General features: G+C 42.1%; 3 protein-coding genes across 3 annotated transcripts; 2 read left to right on the top strand and 1 right to left on the bottom strand.

Moving 5' to 3' along the window:
* The first annotated feature begins 1,165 nt into the window (after positions 1-1,165).
* On the top strand, positions 1,166-10,776 carry ALG1 (ALG1 chitobiosyldiphosphodolichol beta-mannosyltransferase). Its single transcript, XM_032197962.1, has 13 exons — positions 1,166-1,379; positions 1,461-1,538; positions 1,834-1,937; positions 2,429-2,577; positions 3,649-3,738; positions 4,392-4,508; positions 5,460-5,581; positions 6,335-6,373; positions 6,941-7,000; positions 7,737-7,847; positions 8,896-9,010; positions 9,742-9,817; positions 10,162-10,776. The coding sequence occupies exons 1-13, from the start codon at positions 1,166-1,168 to the stop codon at positions 10,294-10,296; spliced, it is 1,410 nt and encodes a 469-aa protein (XP_032053853.1). The 3' UTR covers positions 10,297-10,776.
* Positions 10,777-11,887: 1,111 nt separating this feature from the next.
* EEF2KMT (eukaryotic elongation factor 2 lysine methyltransferase) lies at positions 11,888-18,093 on the bottom strand. The gene is made up of 8 exons (XM_032197786.1): positions 18,019-18,093; positions 17,879-17,941; positions 16,517-16,597; positions 16,187-16,288; positions 15,860-15,993; positions 14,709-15,007; positions 13,249-13,398; positions 11,888-12,584 (listed from the first exon to the last, which is right to left on the bottom strand). Exons 1-8 carry the CDS (start codon positions 18,091-18,093, stop codon positions 12,484-12,486), a joined length of 1,005 nt encoding a protein of 334 aa, XP_032053677.1. The 3' UTR covers positions 11,888-12,483.
* A 257-nt stretch (positions 18,094-18,350) lies between these two features.
* NDUFB6 (NADH:ubiquinone oxidoreductase subunit B6) lies at positions 18,351-20,193 on the top strand. Its single transcript, XM_032197855.1, has 4 exons — positions 18,351-18,560; positions 18,672-18,764; positions 18,926-18,970; positions 20,035-20,193. Exons 1-4 carry the CDS (start codon positions 18,381-18,383, stop codon positions 20,101-20,103), a joined length of 387 nt encoding a protein of 128 aa, XP_032053746.1. The 5' UTR covers positions 18,351-18,380; the 3' UTR covers positions 20,104-20,193.

Raw genomic sequence — 20,193 nt, 5'->3', positions numbered from 1 at the left:
GCCTGCAGGTAGCCGGGCCCCAGGCTGCCCTCAGGAGAGCTGCGGTGCTGCTGGTTCCCCACACCTGACGACACTGCTCCGGATGGAGGAGAAGTGTGACAGAACACACACAGCGCTGGGACAGAAAACCAAGGAGCTGCTCCTGTTCTCATTAAATGAGGACACTTGTGGACACCAAGTGGGCACGCTTGGATAAATCACAGAATTGTAAAGGTTGGAAAACCCCTCCAAGATCATCTGGTCCAACCATCCCCTACCACCATCACCCACTCAACCATGTTCCCTGGCACCATGTCCAACCTTCCCTTGAACACCCCCAGGGATGGTGACTCCACCACCTCCCTGGGCAACCTGTCCCAATGCCTGACTGCTCTTTCTGAGCAGAAATGTCTCCTCATTTCCAACCTGAATCTCCCCTGGTGCAACTTGAGCCCATTCCCTCTGGTCCTGTCACTGGTTACCTGTGTGAAGAGGCCGACCCCCAGCTCCCCACCCCTTCCTTTCAGGTAGTTGCAGAGAGCAATGAGGTCTCCCCTGAGCCTCCCCATCCCCAGCCCAAACACCCCCAGTGCCCTAAGCCGCTCCTCACAGGACTTGTGTCCCAGGCCCTTCACCAGCTTTGTAGCCCTTCTCTGGACACGCTCCAGGGCCTCGATGTCCTCCTTATAGTGAGGGGCCCAGCACTTGAGGAGTGGCCTCAGCAGAGCAGAGCCCAGGGGGACGATCACCTCCCTGGCCCTGCTGGCTGCACTACTCCTGACACAAGCCAGCATAACGTTGGCCTCCTTGGCCACCTGGGCACACTGCTGGCTCATGTTCAGGTGAGCATCGACCAACACCCCCGGATCTTTTTCCTCTGACACAGCTTTCCGGCAACTCTGCCCCCAGCCTGCAGCGCTGCATGGCGTTGTTGTGGCCAAAGTGCAGGACCCGGCACTCAGCCGTGCTGAATTTTTAATCCATTAAAATAAAATAAATAAATAAATACAATTTATTGTGATTTTATTTATAAATAAACAATAATTTATTGATAAATTATTAATAAGTTAATTTAGAAATCACCCCGTTGGCCTCCGCCTCGTGCCGTGAGGCGGACCCGGGCGCCCCCCTCAGCCCGCGCCCTCCGCACCGCCCGGGGGCGCTGCCCGCTCCGCGGGGCCTCAAGATGGCGGCGGGCGGCGGGGCGCTGGCCGGCATCGGGGCCGCGCTGGTGCTGGCGGCGGCCGCGGCGCTGTGGTGGCGGCGGCGGCGGGCGGGTGGCGGTGAGGGCCGGGTGTGCGTGGCCGTGCTGGGCGACCTGGGCCGCAGCCCGCGGATGCAGTACCACGCGCTCTCGCTGGCCCGGCACGGCCGCGGCGTCTCGCTGCTGGGCTACCTCCGTGAGTTGGGGCGGGCGGGGGGCTCGGGGGGTGCTGCCGGTGGGGTCGCGGCTCTCACCCAGCCTCCGTCCTTTCCCGCAGAGACCCGGCCGCACGGCGATGTGCTTGGCAGCGACCGCATCCGCATCGTGCCGCTCTCCGACCTGCGGTGGTTGCGAGGTGGGTGCGGGCCGGGGGCGAGGAGGGGGAAAGAAGGGGCAAAAACCGGCCCGGGGGTCGTCGGGTGCATGTTTTGCTCACGGTTTTGTGTTAGTGTTCATCTGCGGGTACTCGCTTTTTCCTCTACATAAAAAGCAGAATGGGGACTTGGGGGTGGTGTGGTGGTTCTGTGACATCAGGTTTCTGTTTTTACGAAGTGCCATTGCTTTAAAGCTTCCCAATAGCTCATTCTGCACGGCACACACATCTGTTTGCAGCGCGGGAGTGTCCTCACAGGCTCTCTGTCCCTTTGCAGTTGGCCCAAAGATTCTCCAGTACATTGTAAAAGTCATTGCTCAGGCGATGCAGCTGCTGTACACAATGCTGCAAATGGAGCGGCCGTCCTATATTCTCCTTCAGGTACGTGTTCTGTGTGTAATTAATCTTAATAGCTTTGCATTATGGAATATTTTAGCAGTCTCAGATGTTGCTCTAAGTATTTGAGAGCTAAAATTGGCCCAATCCATGGTATAAACCTATATAAAAACTACTTATTTCATTCTAGACTTTTTTTTCTGTGAGCTCACATTTGTTCTTCTTGTTAATTTTTGAGCTTTTGAATTTCATTGGCATATATACTAGTAAAGAATAAATCCTAACAGAAATACTCGTATGTGTTTTGGATGGGAATTCTGACCCAGATCTGACAGGCAAATTTGAAGTGCCTGCCAGCCTTCCCAGGAGAAACTGGCAGTTCTGTAGTTGGTCAAAACAAAATCGTCCCTGTTCATTAAGATCCCTTTAAACAATGTTATTTCAGTCATTCGATTTTCTTTTTCTCGTTATTGCTAAGTGTTTATCATTTCACCACAGTCTTACCCTGTTTTTACTTGTTTTTATTTATTAAACAGAATCCTCCAGGTTTACCTAGTATAGCTGTTGCCTGGGTAGCATGTCTTATCTGGAGAAGCAAATTGATAATTGATTGGCACAACTACGGATATACCATAATGAGTCTGAGTCATGGAATAAATCACCCGCTAGTACGCATTGCAAAATGGTTTGTACAGAAATTTCTTCTCTTTACAAGTTATGCACCTTTGCAGAGCTCAGAAGGATGGAAAGCAGAAAGAAGAATATAATTAGCAAATGGCTGTTTCCATCAAGAATTTATTATGTTTCAGGAAGCACATTCTTTAAAATGCCTTTGTTAAACATAGGAAGGTGGTGGTAGGTGCTATACTGTAAAATACACTAAAAATTTTGTTTAGGTAAATTATGTAAAAATGATGTACGCGACTTAAAGGGATTATAAAAATGATGTACGCGACTTAAAGGGATTAAGTTGTTCTCTAAAGTTAATTATGAGTAACGTATAAAAAATACTTTTCTTTTACTTTCTGTTATGTGCTTTCATTGTTAACGTTAGGAACATTATTCTGCCTGCTGTATGTATGTATATAGTAAGGGCAGAGTGCAAAGGATATGCTCTCTAAGAAGCCTAGGCTGTAACAAAATAAGGAAATTTATGTTCATTGTAGGTGAAATATGGTATCCCAATGCAATGCAAACTCTCGTGCCTTTGACAAGTGAGCTACTTAGAAATAGGAGAATAAAGTAATTAGAAACCTGTCTTAAAGTAGGTGTGTGAATGTTAAAGGAACTAAAAGATTTTCTCACATGGTTTAAACTTGTTCCTTTTGTTCTTGTTTGAAGTAGTCATGTTGCATACGCAAACTTGTTCTTATTGCAGTGACTTTGTCTAGTGTTGTGGTTTTTTTATTCTTTAACACTTCTTTACACTCCAGTCCATCTGCAAAGGTGTTTCTATTTCTTACTCAGTCTAGCTGGTTACCTACAGGTAACAGCTTTAAGAAGCTTTCTATTGTTGTGTTCTTAGGTTTTAAAGGATAAGGAAGTCATGCTGTATCCCTTCTCATAAACTGTTATGGCTTCAGTATAACAGCACAAGGAGTTAATCTTTAATTGTTAGTTAAACTTCAGTTATTGGGTGGTGGTTGAGTTTCTTTTGGTTTTGTTTGGCTTTTAATGAGCATTGGCACTGGAGACTGCCAGTGTATTTGGCTGTTGGGATTGTCTTAGGTTCTAACTAAGATTTAATTTTTGTCAGGTACGAGAAGCTTTTTGGACGTTTGTCGGACTATAACTTGTGTGTCACTAACGCGATGAAAGAAGATCTATGGGTGAATTGCAAAATAAAGTAAGTGAAACACCTCTAACATTATTATGTACATACTCAAAGTGAAATGAAAGCACGTAATTGTGAATCTGAATTCAGAGTAATCTTAATAAAAGCAACTTTTTCCTAAGCTAGTTCAGCACTACTGGAACCAATTAGTCAGTTTTGTTATGAACTAGTGGAGTGTGGGTATTGAATAGTCTTCATTAGACTTCATAATTAACACTTCATTGTCTAGAAGGTGGCAGTCCAGATGTTATGGAAGACTTGCTGCTGCACTGTCTATGAAATAAAAAAAAGGCAAACATCACTGTATTTGCTAACAATTAGTCAACCCTGCAGATTTTTCTTTTGCAGTCACAGGGCTTTAAAATCAAAAGGAAAAGGTGTTTTTTAAGGAAACTTGAATTTATAGGTTTAAAAATCAGGACAATGATGTCTGTAGATTTTTATGGTTGTGTTACATCCCTTGAATGTGCATATAGGGACCCTTTTCGTACAGTATATCAGGCTTGATCTCTACCAGCAAACTTCAGGAATACAGAAAGTTGAGTTGAATCATCATTTTATTGTAATAATCCGCTTTCTGCATTATATTGTAGCCTGTCACTCTACCACGTGCATTTTGTTAAATCTGTTTTTTTTGTTTAACTTGTGAATTTATTTAATTACAGGGCAGTAACGCTGTATGACAGGCCAGCTTCTTATTTCAAGGAAACACCACTAGAGCTTCAACATCAGTTGTACATGAAACTTGCAAAAGACTATGAACCATTTAAAGCACAGCATATGTAAGTAAAGCATGCAATTATTCTGTGTCATTCAGTTAAAAATTGGCATTTAGTGCCCAGAAATATCTTTGGATGGGATCACAAGTTTCTGAACAGCAGCAGACAGTGGTCTTTGCATGCGTTCAGCCAGTAGCAGATGCTGTGCAAGTCTGCTTAATTGTTGCTGGAGAGGACAGAGTAAGTGAAATCATTGAGGGGTGATACCATGTTGCTTGATGTGTAAAATTGGTGGGTTTTGTTTGTTTAAAGAAAAAGTTGGTGTAAATTCTGAGGAAATAAGTAATAAAATACATGAAGGGTGAAAGCAGTTGTCTGGTTCCCATTGAACTGGATGACAGTGATTGGATGCTTCGTTAATAGCATTAATTTAGCAATTGTTTTAATAGTAAACTCCTCATTCCTTTATTGTGGAGGCTTTTCAAAATCTTGCACTATAAACTTAAGTGTTCTTCTCTGGCTGTGTGCAGGATGTCTGCTAAGTAGATAGCCCAACAGGCAGTTAGTTTACCAAACTAATGCCTGAAAATGGAGGAGAGAATCATACTGTATGGCATTTTCTTTTTGGAGCTGCACACCGCTGAATGTAAAGGTTCCAGTTTTAATTGAATAAAAGCATTGTTGGCTCCCATGCTTTGGATGTATTTGGGACAGAGCTGGAAAGAGAGACTGTTTTCCCAACATTTTAAGGAAAACACTGTGAGAAGATAGAAATGTGCTTATGATAGTGGTGTCATTAGGCTCATGGTAGTAATAGGAAAGATTAAAAAAAACTGTCTTTCTTACGATCGGGTGTGTCTCTGCAAATCAGAACAGTAATGGTTATTTCCAGAGAAATCGAGTAGCAAGTCTCAAACAGTGCTTAGAAATTCATGTCAGTTAAGCATAACATTTCCTTCTGTGTTTGTAGACTGTGTTTGTGTAGTCCATATTCAGAACATTCTGTTTACGTAGTACAGAGTCTGTCAGTTCGAATGCTGAGAGGTCTGCCTTTACAGAAATGGATAAAAGAAATGGACGTGTGGTAAAAACCAGAGGACGGCCAGCTCTTCTCATCAGCAGCACAAGCTGGACAGGTTTGTAAGCAGATTATTTTTTAATATTTCGTTACCTTTTAACAAAAGATATAACTGGGGCTCTTTATATTTCCCCACACTCGAAACTTGATGTGTTATACAGGCATGTTTGTATTGTGAGTGGCAAAGTTAAATTTTTCTTCATTTGTCCGGAAGAATTTAAAGACAAGTTGTACATGATATACCTCAGTGACTAAAAATGAATTAAAAAAAAGAAGCGGGAAATATATATATTTTTTTTTCATTCCAGACATAGTGTCTTGTTTGGTGGTGTAAAATGGCTTAAAAAACTATAAAATTTTTACTTCTTTATTTCTGATAACATCTATTATGTGACTTTCTCACTTTCCATTTTTTTTCTCTATATGAGAAAAGGAAAAGAAAGGTGAAACAAATCAATTGCTAGTAACCATGGCAGAATTGTCTGTACCTTTTGAATTAACAGAGCAATTTCCACTCTTAAAAATTCTGGTTTCAAAAGCTAGAGAATGAATGTGATACATAGCACATCCTCAAAAGAGTCCATTGGTGGCTTGTTGGCCATGTTGTCAATAAGGGGAACAAATACATTTTTTAAATGGTTGTGGACTCTTTTTTATGAAAATAATTACAGCAGATTTTTAGTAGGAAGAGCTTGTGCCGTACTGAAATCATTCAAGTAAAGGTGAAGAAAATCTTTGTTGTTATTTACATATAATAATTTGTTACAAATGCTAGAACCATGAATATCTCTAATAAAGCCTTTTCTTTCAGAGGATGAAGACTTTTCAGTCCTTTTAAAAGCTTTAGAAGGTAGGTACTAAGGAATTCATCTTACCTATTCCAAGGAGAATGGTTGTATGTTGGACAGTTACGAGGCGTTTCTCTAAAGAACAGTGCCTCCATATTCAAACGAAAATGCAGGCATATTTGATTGATTTGCAGTACTTTAGGAGTTAAAAAACAGAAGTGAAACATCTGGATTCAACTGGAGTAGTTGTCCGGAGAGAATTATATTTCTCTTGGTAAATTGCAGTTTTCTAAGCTATGAGTACTTTCCATGGGTATCTGATAATAGGAAAGAAGGGAATGTGCATTGTCTATTTAAAAACTACAGCTGCAGTTTCTAGATAAATTGAAACAACCAGTATGGTGTAGTCAAAGAAACCTTCTATGAATAGTACATTTTAAACATATCACAATTTATTTCTATAGAAACTTGTCAATTTTAGTATTTGTAAATTTACTGCTATTTTACTAGGTATATGTTTATAAAGAAATTACTTGAAGTAGGAAGCTGAATGATTCATAGACCATGACCATTCTTAAATAAATCATCCATTTATTTGTCAATTCTGAACAGTTTTTTATCTTATCCAGATTATGAGCAGTATATCAATGAGGGAATCAAGCTTCCAGCTTTAGTATGTGTGATAACAGGTAATAGTTCACATTATAATTTTTCTTTTCTGCTAATAGAGATGACTTCATTTTCACTTTTGTACTATGCTGAGTCTTCTATGATGATGACGAGAGAGGAGAATTGTTTTTGTCTGATTATAAATCAGAGCAGTTGGATTCTTGCAGCATTGTAATCATGGCACATCTTTAAAGAGGAGAAGCTCTCAGCCTGGCTATCTACATGTAGCACAGCTGTGCGTTATGCCACGTTCAAAATAATTTAATCTCAACATTCTGAACACTGAGATGCCGCAGCCAAAGACACATAAAGGTGCATGTTTGGAGTGTTTCAAGCAGAAAGGTTCTCTTAATGCAGGAAGAAACCTACTCATCAAACATCTTTTTGTAAAACAGTATGCGCAGAATGAATGCTGGTTGGTTAACTTTCTCATTAATAGCAGACTAAATCTTAGTGTGATTTTTAAAGAGCAAATTTGTATTTTTGGGTTGTCTTATGTCTGTAAAGAAAATGCAGGTAAAGACTGGGCAGCACTGACAGTAGGCTCCTTTAAATACCAAGTTAAGAGAGGAAATATAGGTTCACCTTTTTTTCAATGGGACTTAATCTGTGGGGTGATCGTGGTTGGTATATTCTGAGATGTCTGAGGCAACGGGACTTTGTCATCTGTACAGCAAGATGCGCAGACAGCACTTTATTTTCAATCATCCTGATACAATCATTATTATTTTTTTTTTCTGTGTGTGTTTTAAACAGGCAAAGGGCCACTAAAAGAATACTATAATGGACTGATAAAGAAACTGCACTTCAGACATATCCAGATCTGTACACCCTGGCTTGAAGCTGAGGATTACCCTCTTTTGCTTGGTAATCAGAGGATTATGAAAGACATTTGATAATGTGTGAAAAACAATTTAGCAGAGTTGTGAATAGCTGATAGACATTATGCGCAGGAGATAGCAGAATATACATGTAGTAAGAAAATGAACTTGCTGGTAAATGATGATATGTACATGTATACCACTTGTGTTTTTGACCTAGGCAAGCAAAATTGCTTATTTCTTTAACTGCATTTTTCACTCTTATACCAAGAAATAGGCATAATACCTGCATTGGTATTTCAGTCTGTTATTTATACTTCTATGCTGAAATACAGCTTGCCTGATTGTGTTACGGTTTACAGGGCAGGTCGGTACCTGATACCGTAAACTTTTGGCTGAGCACCCAAAAAAGCTGAAATTCTAAATGAACATGTCTTGGAATAGTGTTCCCTCAGCATGTTCATTGTATTAGCATGAAGTGTCAGTAAGCGTAATACAGTAGCCAACTACACTTTCAAGTAGATCTGCTCTTCGTTTTTCGAACCTGCCTATTTATGTGGCTGTAAAACACGGTGTTTATAGGGTAATTTTAAAGGAATGAATATAACGCCTATAAAATGGCGTTGCAACTTCTCTGTCTTGAAATCACTCAAACTGGAAGAAGTCGCTCATGAGCAATGCAGCATGTCCTGTTTGAATTGTGGCAGTTTTCCTCTGCGCTTACCCATTCTTCGCAGATTAAGAGACGGCAAGGCTGTTTTCAGATATGTGAGGTTTTAAAATTCCCCTTAATTTAATATATGTACTTGCTTGGTATGTTTCTAAAGCCTGGCTAATTTTAGTAAATATATAGTTTAGTGTGTGTGTGTGTGTGTATGTATATATGTATATTGTGTGTGTGTGAATATATTATATATGCATATACACATACATTTTCTACAAGCTTGAAATTGAGTCAGTCTGGATAGTATTGAAAATAGCTTATATTTAGCTCGTATCACCCAAAGAAATACATGCATAGAAGGGTTCACAATAAGACTAGAAGAGATGCTTTCAGAGAATTTAGGCTCTTGTGTGTTTTGTTTGCTTCTCAGGCTCAGCAGATTTGGGTGTGTGTCTCCATAAATCATCCAGTGGTTTGGATTTACCTATGAAGGTGGTAGATATGTTTGGCTGTTGTTTACCTGTATGTGCAATATATTTTGAATGGTAAGAGCTTGCTTATTCTGATAATTTAAGTAGATCATATAAGATGCTATTCTAACAAGACAAAGAGTTTTCTACATTCTGCATGTATCGGATGAGATTCCAGTACTATGCCATAACAACTTACTTTTGATTCAATAAGACAAACTTCAGAAGTCAAGGTTGTTTTATTTAAGGTTGGCTAAAAATTAGCACCAGTTTTTACAGACTTTGGACCATTTATTGCAACCAGCTGCCTCAAAAAAAAAAAAAAAATTCCCCTGTAATCCTTTGTTTCATTTAAAAAAATCCTTCTGCATAGACATGTCTCTCTTCTGTGAAGGGGTGAATGTATGCAGTTAGACTTATAACTTCCAGTCCTTCAATTAAAGATGTATTCACTGTGGAGATCTCATGTAGATTTTCCATGTGATTAAAGTAGAATGTTGCCCTGATCTGCGATGCATGTGCAGACAAATGGCACAATGACAAAGTGGGGGACCTACTGTAATGGTAAACAGCAGTATGACATAGGGGGGGAACAATCTTTAAATTAAACCTTTATAACTGCTTTTTGTTCCATTTTGTCAGGAATGTAATGTTCATATCTAGACATCTAGGTTCTTAATGTGTAAGGCATAGCCATGTCTCTACAGATACACTGTGCAACTTTTTAAACGTGTATGACCCACTCACTGTTCTTTTTTTCTTGTTTTTTTTTTGTGTTTTTTTTTTCCTATTACTTTTGTACACAGTTTACATGAACTTGTGAAACATGATGAAAATGGTCTGATATTCAGGGATTCCAGTGAACTTGCAGAACAACTGAAGGTAAAGTCTTGACAGATTTTCCTTTTCCGCTAGCTTTAACCACAAAGGTGTTACCGTGTAAGCTACCTTCTCGTGTGATAATCCTCTGTGTATTTTGCATTCTCAGAGGTTACTTCTTTGCCTGGTGGATCTTATTGGCCCTAGTTCTATTTGAATATGGATATTACTGGCCACATTTCTATTTGAATTCAAATATGAAGTTGGCAAGAACTCATTAAATATTGTGATATTAAACTGTTCAGAGGGTCACACCAGAGGGTTACCCCTGAGAAACTAGAATTAATCCAAAATATAACATGATACTTTTCTGTGTTTTTTTGTTTTGTTTTGTTTTAAACTTACAGATGCTTTTCCTGGAATTTCCCACACTGGAAGGCAAACTCCACAATTTCAGAAAAAACCTTTGTGCATCCAAGCAGCTGCGTTGGGATGAGAGTTGGGACCAGACTGTTCTTCCCTTGTTTATGCAGAGTGAATGACTTTTTGTGGCGAGAGGAGGGTGTCCAAAAAGCTAACACATTCCTGCAGTTGCATAGATGTGACAATCGGTGAATAAACGCTCTTTGTTATCTGTGGTTACAATTTTTAATTGCTTCATCTCGGGGCCTGTTTTGATGAACCTTTTCTTTTACAATTGGAGTAAGAATAGTGCTGCAGGTGCAGTTGAGGTTATTTGTTGTCTGTAAATCTTGGGAAAATGTGGTTCCCATGCTGAAGAGGTTGATCCTTGCCATCTGCCTTTTTTTCTTGTACTATTTGGAATGAATGTGGGAGGTTTAGGTACTCTAGGAACTTGTATAAAATATGCTTAACTGGGCTGCTTGTTGGTTACTTTTAGCTGAAAGTACTTGAATACATACACAAATTATACCAGTTATACCTACTGTACAATAAACACTTAAGTAGGTGATTATTTTTCTGCAAGGGAGAGACTTTTTTAGTTTGAATTTTTATTTGAATCGAGGATACATTTTTTTTGTCTTTTTTTCATTTAGTTAACATTCTTGGATAGTCTTCCCTAGACAAGTACTGACTATACTCTTATATGTTTTTATGGAGATGGAAAACAACTTTGAAATTAGATAGTTCATTTTTACAGTGTGTGCAAGAGTAAAAAGGCACAGCCACTGGTATGTGACAGCTTTATTGAACACTTAAGAGGGAAATTCACCTTTCAGTGAATGTTGTCCTCATGCATTGGAGTAAATGTGCCCATTTACTTTGAGAAAGAATGTAAAATTTATCCCTAGAATAGAATAGAAAAGATATTTAAAGTATGCAATAATCTGGTAAAAGGGCACTTTACTTTCTGAGCACTCATTCAGGTCTGGCCTTTGTTTTTTTATTGTTAGTGTTCCTATGGACCTAATGCTTACAAGATGTTTTTTCATCTTCATGATTCTTTATAAAATGGTTTTATCATACAGTTGCTGCTTGCATAGCTTTCTTCAGAGTTCCTGGGCTGGATTCTGCACCAGTGCTTTTAAACCAGCTTACAGAGTAATCATTTAATACCTGCTTCTGCCAAGCTAGGCGGCCATTTGCTAATCTTACCTTCCTCCTGCACCGTGGTTACAGTAGATACTCTCTTTTGAAAAGAGAGCTCTGACAGTGATTTGGTTCCACTGGTGGGAAGATGATGCGAACCCAAGCTGCTTACTGTAGGAGTTTGGCAGTTTCATTACTTCATTGACTGAAGAACCATCTATAGAGACATACTTGCTGATTCCCCTGTTTTGCAGCAAATTCTTGTACAAGGGTATGGCCAGGCCCAATGCACGCATGGATGTAAATCAAGTATTTCTCTAAAGCAAATGGTGATGCTGAAAGCTTTAGAGAAGTTGGATGTTAGGAAAAGGTTCTCCACTGAGGGGGTGGTTGGGCACTGGAACAGGCTCCCCAGGGCCATGGTCACAGCACTGAGCTTGACTGTTCAAGAAGTGTTCTATGATTTTCCTGTAATAAATGGTTAGATTTCCTGGTTAGACCCAAAATGAGCCATCTAGCCTTGCAGAACAATTTGAAGACTTTTGTGACAAGAAAGATAAAAGAAACTCCTGTTTAGGCTGTTAGTGTACATTTACTCTAGCACCTTCCTCCTACCCTCCTCAGGGAGAGGTAGCTAAAACAAAAAAGTATGTCCAGGGTTACTTCTGTATGTCCGACTTAATACTAACAGTCATGGTCTGTTTTAAGATGACCCATATAGCAAGCATGCAAATGCATAAAGAAGTAATTACAACTAGCTTTAGTATTAAAAACCATTTATTACTATAAAACATTGTTCTGCTCCCTTGTCAGTATGAGATACTCATCCTGTGATCACAGATCATGGCTCTGTGTAACACAGATATGTCTGCTATTTACAAATCAAAATATGTTTGAACAAATTGTTGAACTCCGATTTACAGAATCGGAGTGCATTACGGATTAGGGCTTTCTTTATTTCTACAGCTTGAGATACACAGATACTTCTAAGAAGCATCTCCTTTCTTGCATGAATGCTGGCAACTGCAGAAAGAAAAGTAGCTTACTTTGACAGCAATCTGTGCATAGAAGTGTATCCTCAGTGCATGCCTCTCTTGTACGTTTCTGGAATTCAAGGTAATCTTGTTGCAAGGATGAGATAGCACTTGCTGGTCTGAAAACTACTTGCATCTACCAAATTATATAAATAGCTGCAGAATAGTTACATTTGATTGAGTATCATAGAGAAAAATACTGTTGCTGTGGACTGGAATAATCTGCCATCTGATTCCAACTTTATCTGCAAAGAGAAACATGGGGAATCATATTTATGCTTAGTAAAATGAAGAGCAAAAGTTGCATGTGAAGTTCTGCAAGGAGATCTTAGCATGCTGGTAAAGCAAGCTACAGGCAAATGCTTGAGCATGTATTTTTTAAAGTTAACAGGTATGCTTGTGCTGCGCATTCAGCATTTCATTGATTCTGATCAGCCAATGGCTGTAGACCAGCTGTACAGCTAGTAGGCTGCAAGATGGACTTCTGAAGCATATGAAGAAAAAAACGTCCTTTCCCCTTTTATTTAAAGTTCTAGCTTTTTTAACCCTCAAAGAACAGTTAAGATAAGAGTTTTAGGCTGCATCTGAAACATTATCACAGTGGCAGTGCAGCACAGATGTTTTTCCTCCTTCAAGCTTAACCTTTACAATTTTTCCTATGCCTCCACACTTGCAATCCATCTTAAGTTGACATTCTTAACAACTGAGAGTTGTGATAGGATGTAACAAGAAGCTAAAGCTTAATTTCCTGACCAAATCCATTTGGAAAGGTTATTGCTCTTGAATACAAGAATCCTGTTATTGGTCAGTACCCTTTACAAGGAAAAAAAAAAGTTTCCCTCTGCTACAGATAAGTAATTGGGGAAAAAAGCCACAATTATTGATACAGTTGATGAAAAAGGTACCTACCTAGTTCAGCCTGGAACAGATGATACGTGTCTGGATTACGAATTGTGAAAGCAATATAGACCTCAGGAGGTTTTCCATCTGCTCTGAAAGTAGAGAGCTTTTGTAGCATACCAATAAGGCTTGCAGTTATCTCTGGATCATATACCACATCTGCCAAAAAAAGGGCAATGTTCAATATTTATTAATAATTGAGCAAGAAGCAGAAATAAAGCTATAAAGTATTTACTTAAGGAAGAATGGCTCTATCGAGGGATTACAAGTTTCCAAGAAGAGATTTTAGAAAACACAGTATTTTATGTACTATGTCAAATTGCCCTCATCTCCATTATTGGTCCAAAATCACTAAAGGTCATTGTTCCTTTTTGTCATGGATTGTCAGACCTGTGTTTAAGCCTGCGTTCAGGGAGACTGCACAAAAGTTGAGCATTGGTAGTGTTACGACTGTCCTTAGCAGGACAAAACCATGGTGTTAGAAATCTATTTCAGAGGCTGAGTGGAAAAGTCTTGATTTCAGCTGCAACGCTTTTTATTCTCAGTATTTTCCCTCAAGTAGGAATACTGATGAAAGGTGGAAAACCTTACCATTAAGGGCTGCAAAAGTAAGCCTCACTTCTTAGCACCGTGAGTTTGAAAGCTGTCAGTTGTGTTCAGAACTGATATTTAGTAGGTGGCTGTTTACTACACAGTAACATTGAGACACGTGTACAAGTTAACACATGTTGCAATGTAGCAGAAGCATGTCCTGTAGTACCAGCAAATAGTAGATACATGTAATTTACCCTGTTTTGAATTGCCTCGCCTTCATGAGTCTGAATCAGGCTGCTTTGTGCATTCTGTCAACAGTATGGCTGGGTTTAAGTTAACGTACATGCAGTGACTTCATGTTATAGAACTCACATATATGATGTATCACGTGATACCTTACGAAGAATTGTAATCATGATGACAATTACATTTTACCATTTCTTTACCTGAATTCTTAGGTGGTTTTGCTTTGCAAAACCCCTATGCTGGAGAGTAAAATCATGTAGTTACAGTTCCAAAATTCACTATTGCTATATTTTCCATTAATAGATTTTTATGGACTCCCTCGAGATTTGAATACAAGCAAATTCCAAAAAGGTAGTTTTTTTTTTTTTTTTTAAATGTTATCCCTCTTGAGAAGGATAATGCTTCCAGCTAAAATTGACAAGGGTCTCAAGGGTGGCAGATTTATCATGTTTCTGGATTTAAAAAAAAATAAATACAAAAAAGACAAATAATTTGCTCTTCAGTATTGGGTGAACAACTGTTGAATAGCTGAAAAATACAAAGTGGTGAAATGGACTGGGAGATGTTTCTCCAGACACAGTAACCAAAGTAGGGTTGGCTGAGCCCTGCAAACAAATACCTTTATTTCTGTTACCTATTTATTTCTGCACGATGCCATACAATCTGGTATAATCAGAAGTGAAAAGTACCTGCTGCAATGACGACGTCTGGCTGTAGATCCAACAGTTGCTTTTCTGTAACTGAGCCCCAGTCAAGCTCTGCAACAACTAGTTTCGGCTGTTGGTAGTTCTTCCCTTCTGCCTCCTGCCCTTCAGATTTTGGTTCAATAGTTTCAGGCTGCACGGCAAAGCCATTCAAACGGATGTTTTCCACCAGCTGTTTGAGAACACAATGGTGGCAGTCACTAAATATATATGCCTTGGGGTTGCAAGTTTTGCAGATTGCCAGTCCAGTGAAGCCAATCCCACTTCCTAATTCCAAGACTGTCCTGAAGGTTAATGGAGTAAAGTAAGTATTGATTAGGACACTATGAGTTATGACATCAAAACGTTCAAATTATATCTAATGGTAAAAATCAACTACAAATTATTTCAGTATTTTTTGAGTAAGCCATCTATAATCTTTATTTAAAATATCTGGTAAAGGTGGTAAACAAGATGCAGTTATAAGCATAAAAATGCATCACTTGAAGTACTTCTCCTGCTTTTCCATGTGGTACAAAGTACTTCCATCACTGGAGCAAGACACATTTCATGTGTTCCTTGACTTCTGCAGCATGGTTGTCTCCACTTAAACTGGTTTTACAGTTCTTCTCTTAGTCAGTGGAGAGAGACAAATGATTCTGGAGCACAGTTCCTTTCTTGTGAGGTGGATACTTTAAATTAGCTTAGCTGAACCTTTCCCCAAAAGTGCTTGTTCATCTCCATTGATTATAAATAAAGTCAAGGTGATGAGATTAGCTGTGCACATCTGCACTACAAACACTTGAAGTTAGATGGGATGAATCCCATCCAAGAGGGAAGTGCACTAATTAAAGTTAGCTACCTTGCTGCCTAGCCAGTAAAATTCAGCAGCAAACATACAGAGCAGGCCAGACTATCTGGTGTAATGGTTTTCATCTTGAAGCCAATCTTAAACTATAAAGTCATCTCATGAATTAAAGTTCAACTTGCAGAACAGAAAAAAGCAACAGCTGGTAGCCCAACTCAAATATTTTATCTATTTTGGGGGTAAATATTGTGCATTATAAAATTATAGTTGTGCATATAACTCACTTATGCTATGAATGAAAATACCTTGGTTTCTTTCCCCATCTTTCTGTCTGTGATGTTGTTTTTACCTGTTACTGAAAACTGTGGAGTTCTCCATTGCCCATTCAGCAAGATGAAGAGCAGCATCCCACGTGACGAGCCCTGTGGTTCCTTGAGAGATAATTGCCTCGCTCTCAGAAAGAGTAACGGATTCTCCAGTAGGCTGGAGGACATGCAGAGGAGGAGAAAGATGGATCAGCACAGACAACTGATTTTGCAGTTAACAGTCAATATTACTGCCTAGAAAAAAAAAGTCAGAAGCACTCTGGATTTCTGGATGTGACATTTAAAGCCACCTGTTGCTTAGTTTAGATGATTAAAAGTGATTTATAACAAAGCAGTACATTAGTTTTTACCAGTAAGTAGTTTTTGTAACAGCGAGTAGATTCTTTTTCATTTAAAATATCTGCTAGCGTATTGTACAACTCATCCAGGGGTTCAGCTGTTGTGGACTCGTGCTGTGTGGAAGAGAAAAGGACAGCTTCAGTTATCAAATTATTAGTTATGGAACAGAGAACCCATATGTTAAATACCACTTTAATACACTGTTGGCTGTAACGTTTTACACTAAATGCTGTTTTCTATTATTAAGAATAATTCAGCTTGGCCCACAATGGTGTATTTTCAAGAAGACCCATCCCAAGGTGAACCGAAGAGTTACAAGCAACATGGAAAGTAAGCATTACCTTTTTGATGAGTTCAGTTAGGAAGCATCTTCTGTACTTGATGGAAGGGGGATACTTTACACACAGAGGGTGGAGAATGGTCTAAAATTATAAAAAAAAAAAAAAAAACAAAAAAAAAAACAAAAAAAAAACAGCTGCAGTTGAAACCCTTTACCAAGTGAAGATCTTAGGGAGGGCACAAAATGCACAGTGACTTGAGCCTGAAGCTAGAAGTATTGATGCTGAGCCAGAAAAAGAAATTTGGTGATTTCTGGTCAGTTTGTTAGGTTTCAGACCTGTGGCAACGAATGTGTTTTTCACTTTTCAAAAAAATAAATAGCAAAATTGAGTGAAAAGAGTCCGACTAGCGCTCCTTCTTTTGCTTTTCTCTTCCTTTTGCCTTGCTGCCTCATTTGTGATTTCCTGTCAGCATGCAGACAGAACATGGTAAGGCTTTAGGGATTCCCCAGGTGGCTTGACTCACCTGCTGCTTTCTTAACAACCAGGGCACAGGGATGTGAAATCAGCTTGGCAGGTTTGCTCCTGGCATTAGGGACATCTCCACCCAGGTGCACTGAGCTTTGATTTTGATGCTAATAAAGAACAGCTAAGTAACAGGAAGGAAAGGAAGAGGTCTGTCCTGCTGGGTCCGAAGTAAGGCTGGCAAAAGTGTTACTGAAGAGTCAGCCAAAGAAACTCTCTAAGACTCAGCTTGGAGCTTTAGCAAGGAGGCATTCCTTAATTGCAGAGATGGATGTGCAGGGGATCAATCCACCTAGTGTGCATGCCGAATTGTTCAAGCTATGGGGGTTATATACAATCAAAATATACATATAAATGTATACATATGTATATTTCATGTATATATGAATATAGATATATACAGATATGAATATAGATATCATATATATGTAGTCATAGTTAATGCACTCATGCCATTTCCTGTAACTCATTAGAATACATGAATGTTTCTGACGTGCACATTTGTTTTCACTCGGGGTCTTTCAGGGGTCTCTGGTGGTCCTTGAAAGCCTTCCTCACTGTGTTGGGCCCAGTTAGCGGGTCCTTTATCTCCTTCTTCACCTCCCTGCCTCAGCCCAGGCCCACCCGCACCCAGGGGCAGGCTGAGGCGAGCTCCTCACCCATCTCCTGGCGCACCCCCAGGGCCCTCTCGCCTGGCTTGGAGACACGAGTCGGTGCTTTCTCACAGAGGAGGCTGGCTGAATAACGAGAGCTTGTTATATCCGAGCTTATTGTACGTAACTGACCGCGGTGAGGTTTGCCCTGTGCTGCTAAGGCACCTCAGCCCCACGGCAGAGCCGTGCGCTGCCCGTCCAGCGATAGCCGCGATAACCGCGATAGCCGCGACATGCCGGCCCTCACCTGGTGCAGGATATCGGCCAGCAGGGAGGAACCCGGGGCGCTCCTCAGCCTCTGCTCGAGCTCCTGCAGCACAGGGAAACCAAACCTGAGCCGGGCCGGGCCCTCCTCGCTGCCCCCAGCCCCCCGCGCCCTCACCTCACCGGCCAGGGGAAGGCTCGCAGCTGCCGGGCCGCCAAGAAGCGGCGCTGGAAGCAGAGCCCCAGCTCCTGCTCCATGGCCCGGGGAGCGCTGTCCGTGAAGCAGCCGCGCCCAGAGGAAGCAGCGAGGAGGAGCCGCGGCGCCGCCTGAGCAGGGCTCGAACCCGCGGCCCTGCCGTTAGCAGCCCGGCGCTGCCCCCGCTGAGCCACCCGGGGGGACGGCCCCCCAGCCCCGCCCACCCGGTGACGTCAGCGCCGCGCGGCCCGGGGTCGTCATCGCCGCGCGCCGTCGCCAAGGACACGGCGCCCGCCGGGACCGGGAGCGGGAGCGGGGCCGGGAGCGGGGCCGGGGCCGGGGCCTCGCCATGGGCGGCTTCAGCGCGGACGAGCGGCTGCGGCTGCAGCAGCTCCGCGTCCTGCGGCGGCGCTGGCTGCGGGACCAGGAGCTGAGCGAGCGGGAGCCCGTCCTGCCGCGGCGGCAGCTGGGGCCCGTGGCCGCCTTCTGGGAGCGCTTCCTGCAGCCCGGCGGCCTCTGGCGGCAGCGGGTGAGGGGAGGGGAGAGGAGGGGGGCGGCCCCGGGCCCTGAGCCCTGAGCCCTGAGCCAGGCCCCGAGCTGGGCCCCGGGCCCCAGCACTGACCCGCTCCGTGCCCCGCAGGTGTTCCGGGCCTACCAGGCCGGCGGCTTCTTCATGGCGCAGGTGCTGATCCCCGCCTGGCTCGTCCACTACTACGTGAAGTACCACGTCATGGTGCGTGCCGGGCTCCCCTCAGCTTCGCGTGGTTCAGTAACCGGGTTACCGGGCCGTGCGCCCAGCGCAGGTCGTGTTTCGGGAGGGCTGGGCGCTTTTCAGGTCTTTGAGGTTTCCACTCGGTGATGCTCCTTTTTCTCTCTCTCCTTTCGTGCTTTCAGAGGGCGCCGTACGGAATCGTCTCATCCAACCCAGCAATATTCCCGGTAAGCCCGCTGACTGCTTGGGTCACCCTCCGGCTCTGTAAGTAGATGCAGGGGAAGGAAGGCGTGAGGAGAAGCACAGGTTTGTGCAGCAGCTGCAAAGAGGATTTCTAGAAGGATGCACACGAGGCAGCTTGTCCTGAAGCAGCACTGCACTACATTCATGGTATTTTCGTACAGTTTTTGTCTCATTCTTAGAGCAGACAGCTCCTGTTTCATTGGCATTTCCCTTCTGTAACTGCAGACTTTCAGGTACCTGGCTGGCAGCACTGCCCATCCTGGGCAGGAAACACAAACGTCCCCTGATGTTGTCTGCACCCGGAGCATGCAGACCCCACAGGGCTCACCGCAGCCCAAAGCTTTCCTCTTAGGTTCTCGGTTTGCCCAGTGTTTGTCAGGTGGTTTGGTCTTTAGTGGTTCTTGGACTGCTCTGAGCTGCTGCTCGTTGATCAGTGCAGCAAGTTGGTGGGCAAATATTCTCATATCAGTTTGGCTCTGCCATTTCTGCTTCATCTAAAAAAAATAATTTTGAAAGTTCCACCCCTATCAATCACATACCAACATGCAGTCAAGCTGTGGGTCTCTGACATCAGCCCAGCCACTCGATCAGTTCAGCAGTTCAGAAGGTCAGTTCAGCAGGCCACGGCAGTGCCTGAAGCTTTGACAAACAAAAGTCAGGCATTGGATTGATTTCTTTGAGGGATTATCCAGCTCTTCATGTGCCACAGAGACCGCTTTGGAGACTCACTAAGGGTGGTGCTGTGAAGGTGGTTATGCAGTGCTATAAATCTGGTGCAAATTTTAAAAACGATGTTCTCTTTAAATGCTGTATTTCCATGGCATGAAAAGAAAAGGGTAAAGCAAGTACAGATTTCGGATAACTTGGCTATGATGTTTTACCAGCACCCTGGGACATTTTGAGTGAATGAGAATGTTCTGGGTAAACTGAAGTAAGATTTTTTTGTTTGGAAGCAGGGACAGTCACAGCTTAAGTGAAAGACTGAACTGTGTAAAGGCATAGGTTGGTTGTAAGAGAAAATGCTCACCATGCTCTCTCATCCCATTAGGGGGACAGAATTTTAGAGACGGGAGAAGTTATTCCACCCCTGAAAGACGAATCTGCTGGGCACCACTGATGGCTGAAAACCGACTTCCTCTGTGAGCAAACAAGGCGAGAACTGCAGCCAGCTGCTCGTTCACTTCTATAAAAGTCTTTATCCTGCGTT

This window comes from Aythya fuligula, chromosome 15, assembly GCF_009819795.1.
Source record: "Aythya fuligula isolate bAytFul2 chromosome 15, bAytFul2.pri, whole genome shotgun sequence".
Taxonomy (NCBI): domain Eukaryota; kingdom Metazoa; phylum Chordata; class Aves; order Anseriformes; family Anatidae; genus Aythya; species Aythya fuligula.
The sequence above is the reverse complement of the archived record's forward strand: the minus strand, read 5'-3'. Positions and strand labels throughout refer to the sequence as shown.

What these genes read in the sequence shown, in the direction of transcription:
- ALG1 (XM_032197962.1), top strand. Translation starts at nt 1,166, where the DNA reads ATGGCGGCGGGCGGCGGGGCGCTGGCCGGCATCGGGGCCGCGCTGGTG. An exon ending in CGACCTGCGGTGGTTGCGAG is followed by an intron (nt 1,539 to 1,833) that starts GTGGGTGCGGGC and finishes GTCCCTTTGCAG; the next exon opens with TTGGCCCAAAGATTCTCCAG. An exon ending in TGTGCAATATATTTTGAATG is followed by an intron (nt 9,011 to 9,741) that starts GTAAGAGCTTGC and finishes TTTTGTACACAG; the next exon opens with TTTACATGAACTTGTGAAAC.
- EEF2KMT (XM_032197786.1), bottom strand. Translation starts at nt 18,093, where the DNA reads ATGGAGCAGGAGCTGGGGCTCTGCTTCCAGCGCCGCTTCTTGGCGGCC. An exon ending in TGCGAGCCTTCCCCTGGCCG is followed by an intron (nt 17,942 to 18,018) that starts GTGAGGTGAGGG and finishes CCTGTGCTGCAG; the next exon opens with GAGCTCGAGCAGAGGCTGAG. An exon ending in AGACGTCGTCATTGCAGCAG is followed by an intron (nt 13,399 to 14,708) that starts GTACTTTTCACT and finishes TTTTTTTGGCAG; the next exon opens with ATGTGGTATATGATCCAGAG.
- NDUFB6 (XM_032197855.1), top strand. Translation starts at nt 18,381, where the DNA reads ATGGGCGGCTTCAGCGCGGACGAGCGGCTGCGGCTGCAGCAGCTCCGC. An exon ending in GCGGCCTCTGGCGGCAGCGG is followed by an intron (nt 18,561 to 18,671) that starts GTGAGGGGAGGG and finishes CGTGCCCCGCAG; the next exon opens with GTGTTCCGGGCCTACCAGGC. An exon ending in CCAACCCAGCAATATTCCCG is followed by an intron (nt 18,971 to 20,034) that starts GTAAGCCCGCTG and finishes TCATCCCATTAG; the next exon opens with GGGGACAGAATTTTAGAGAC.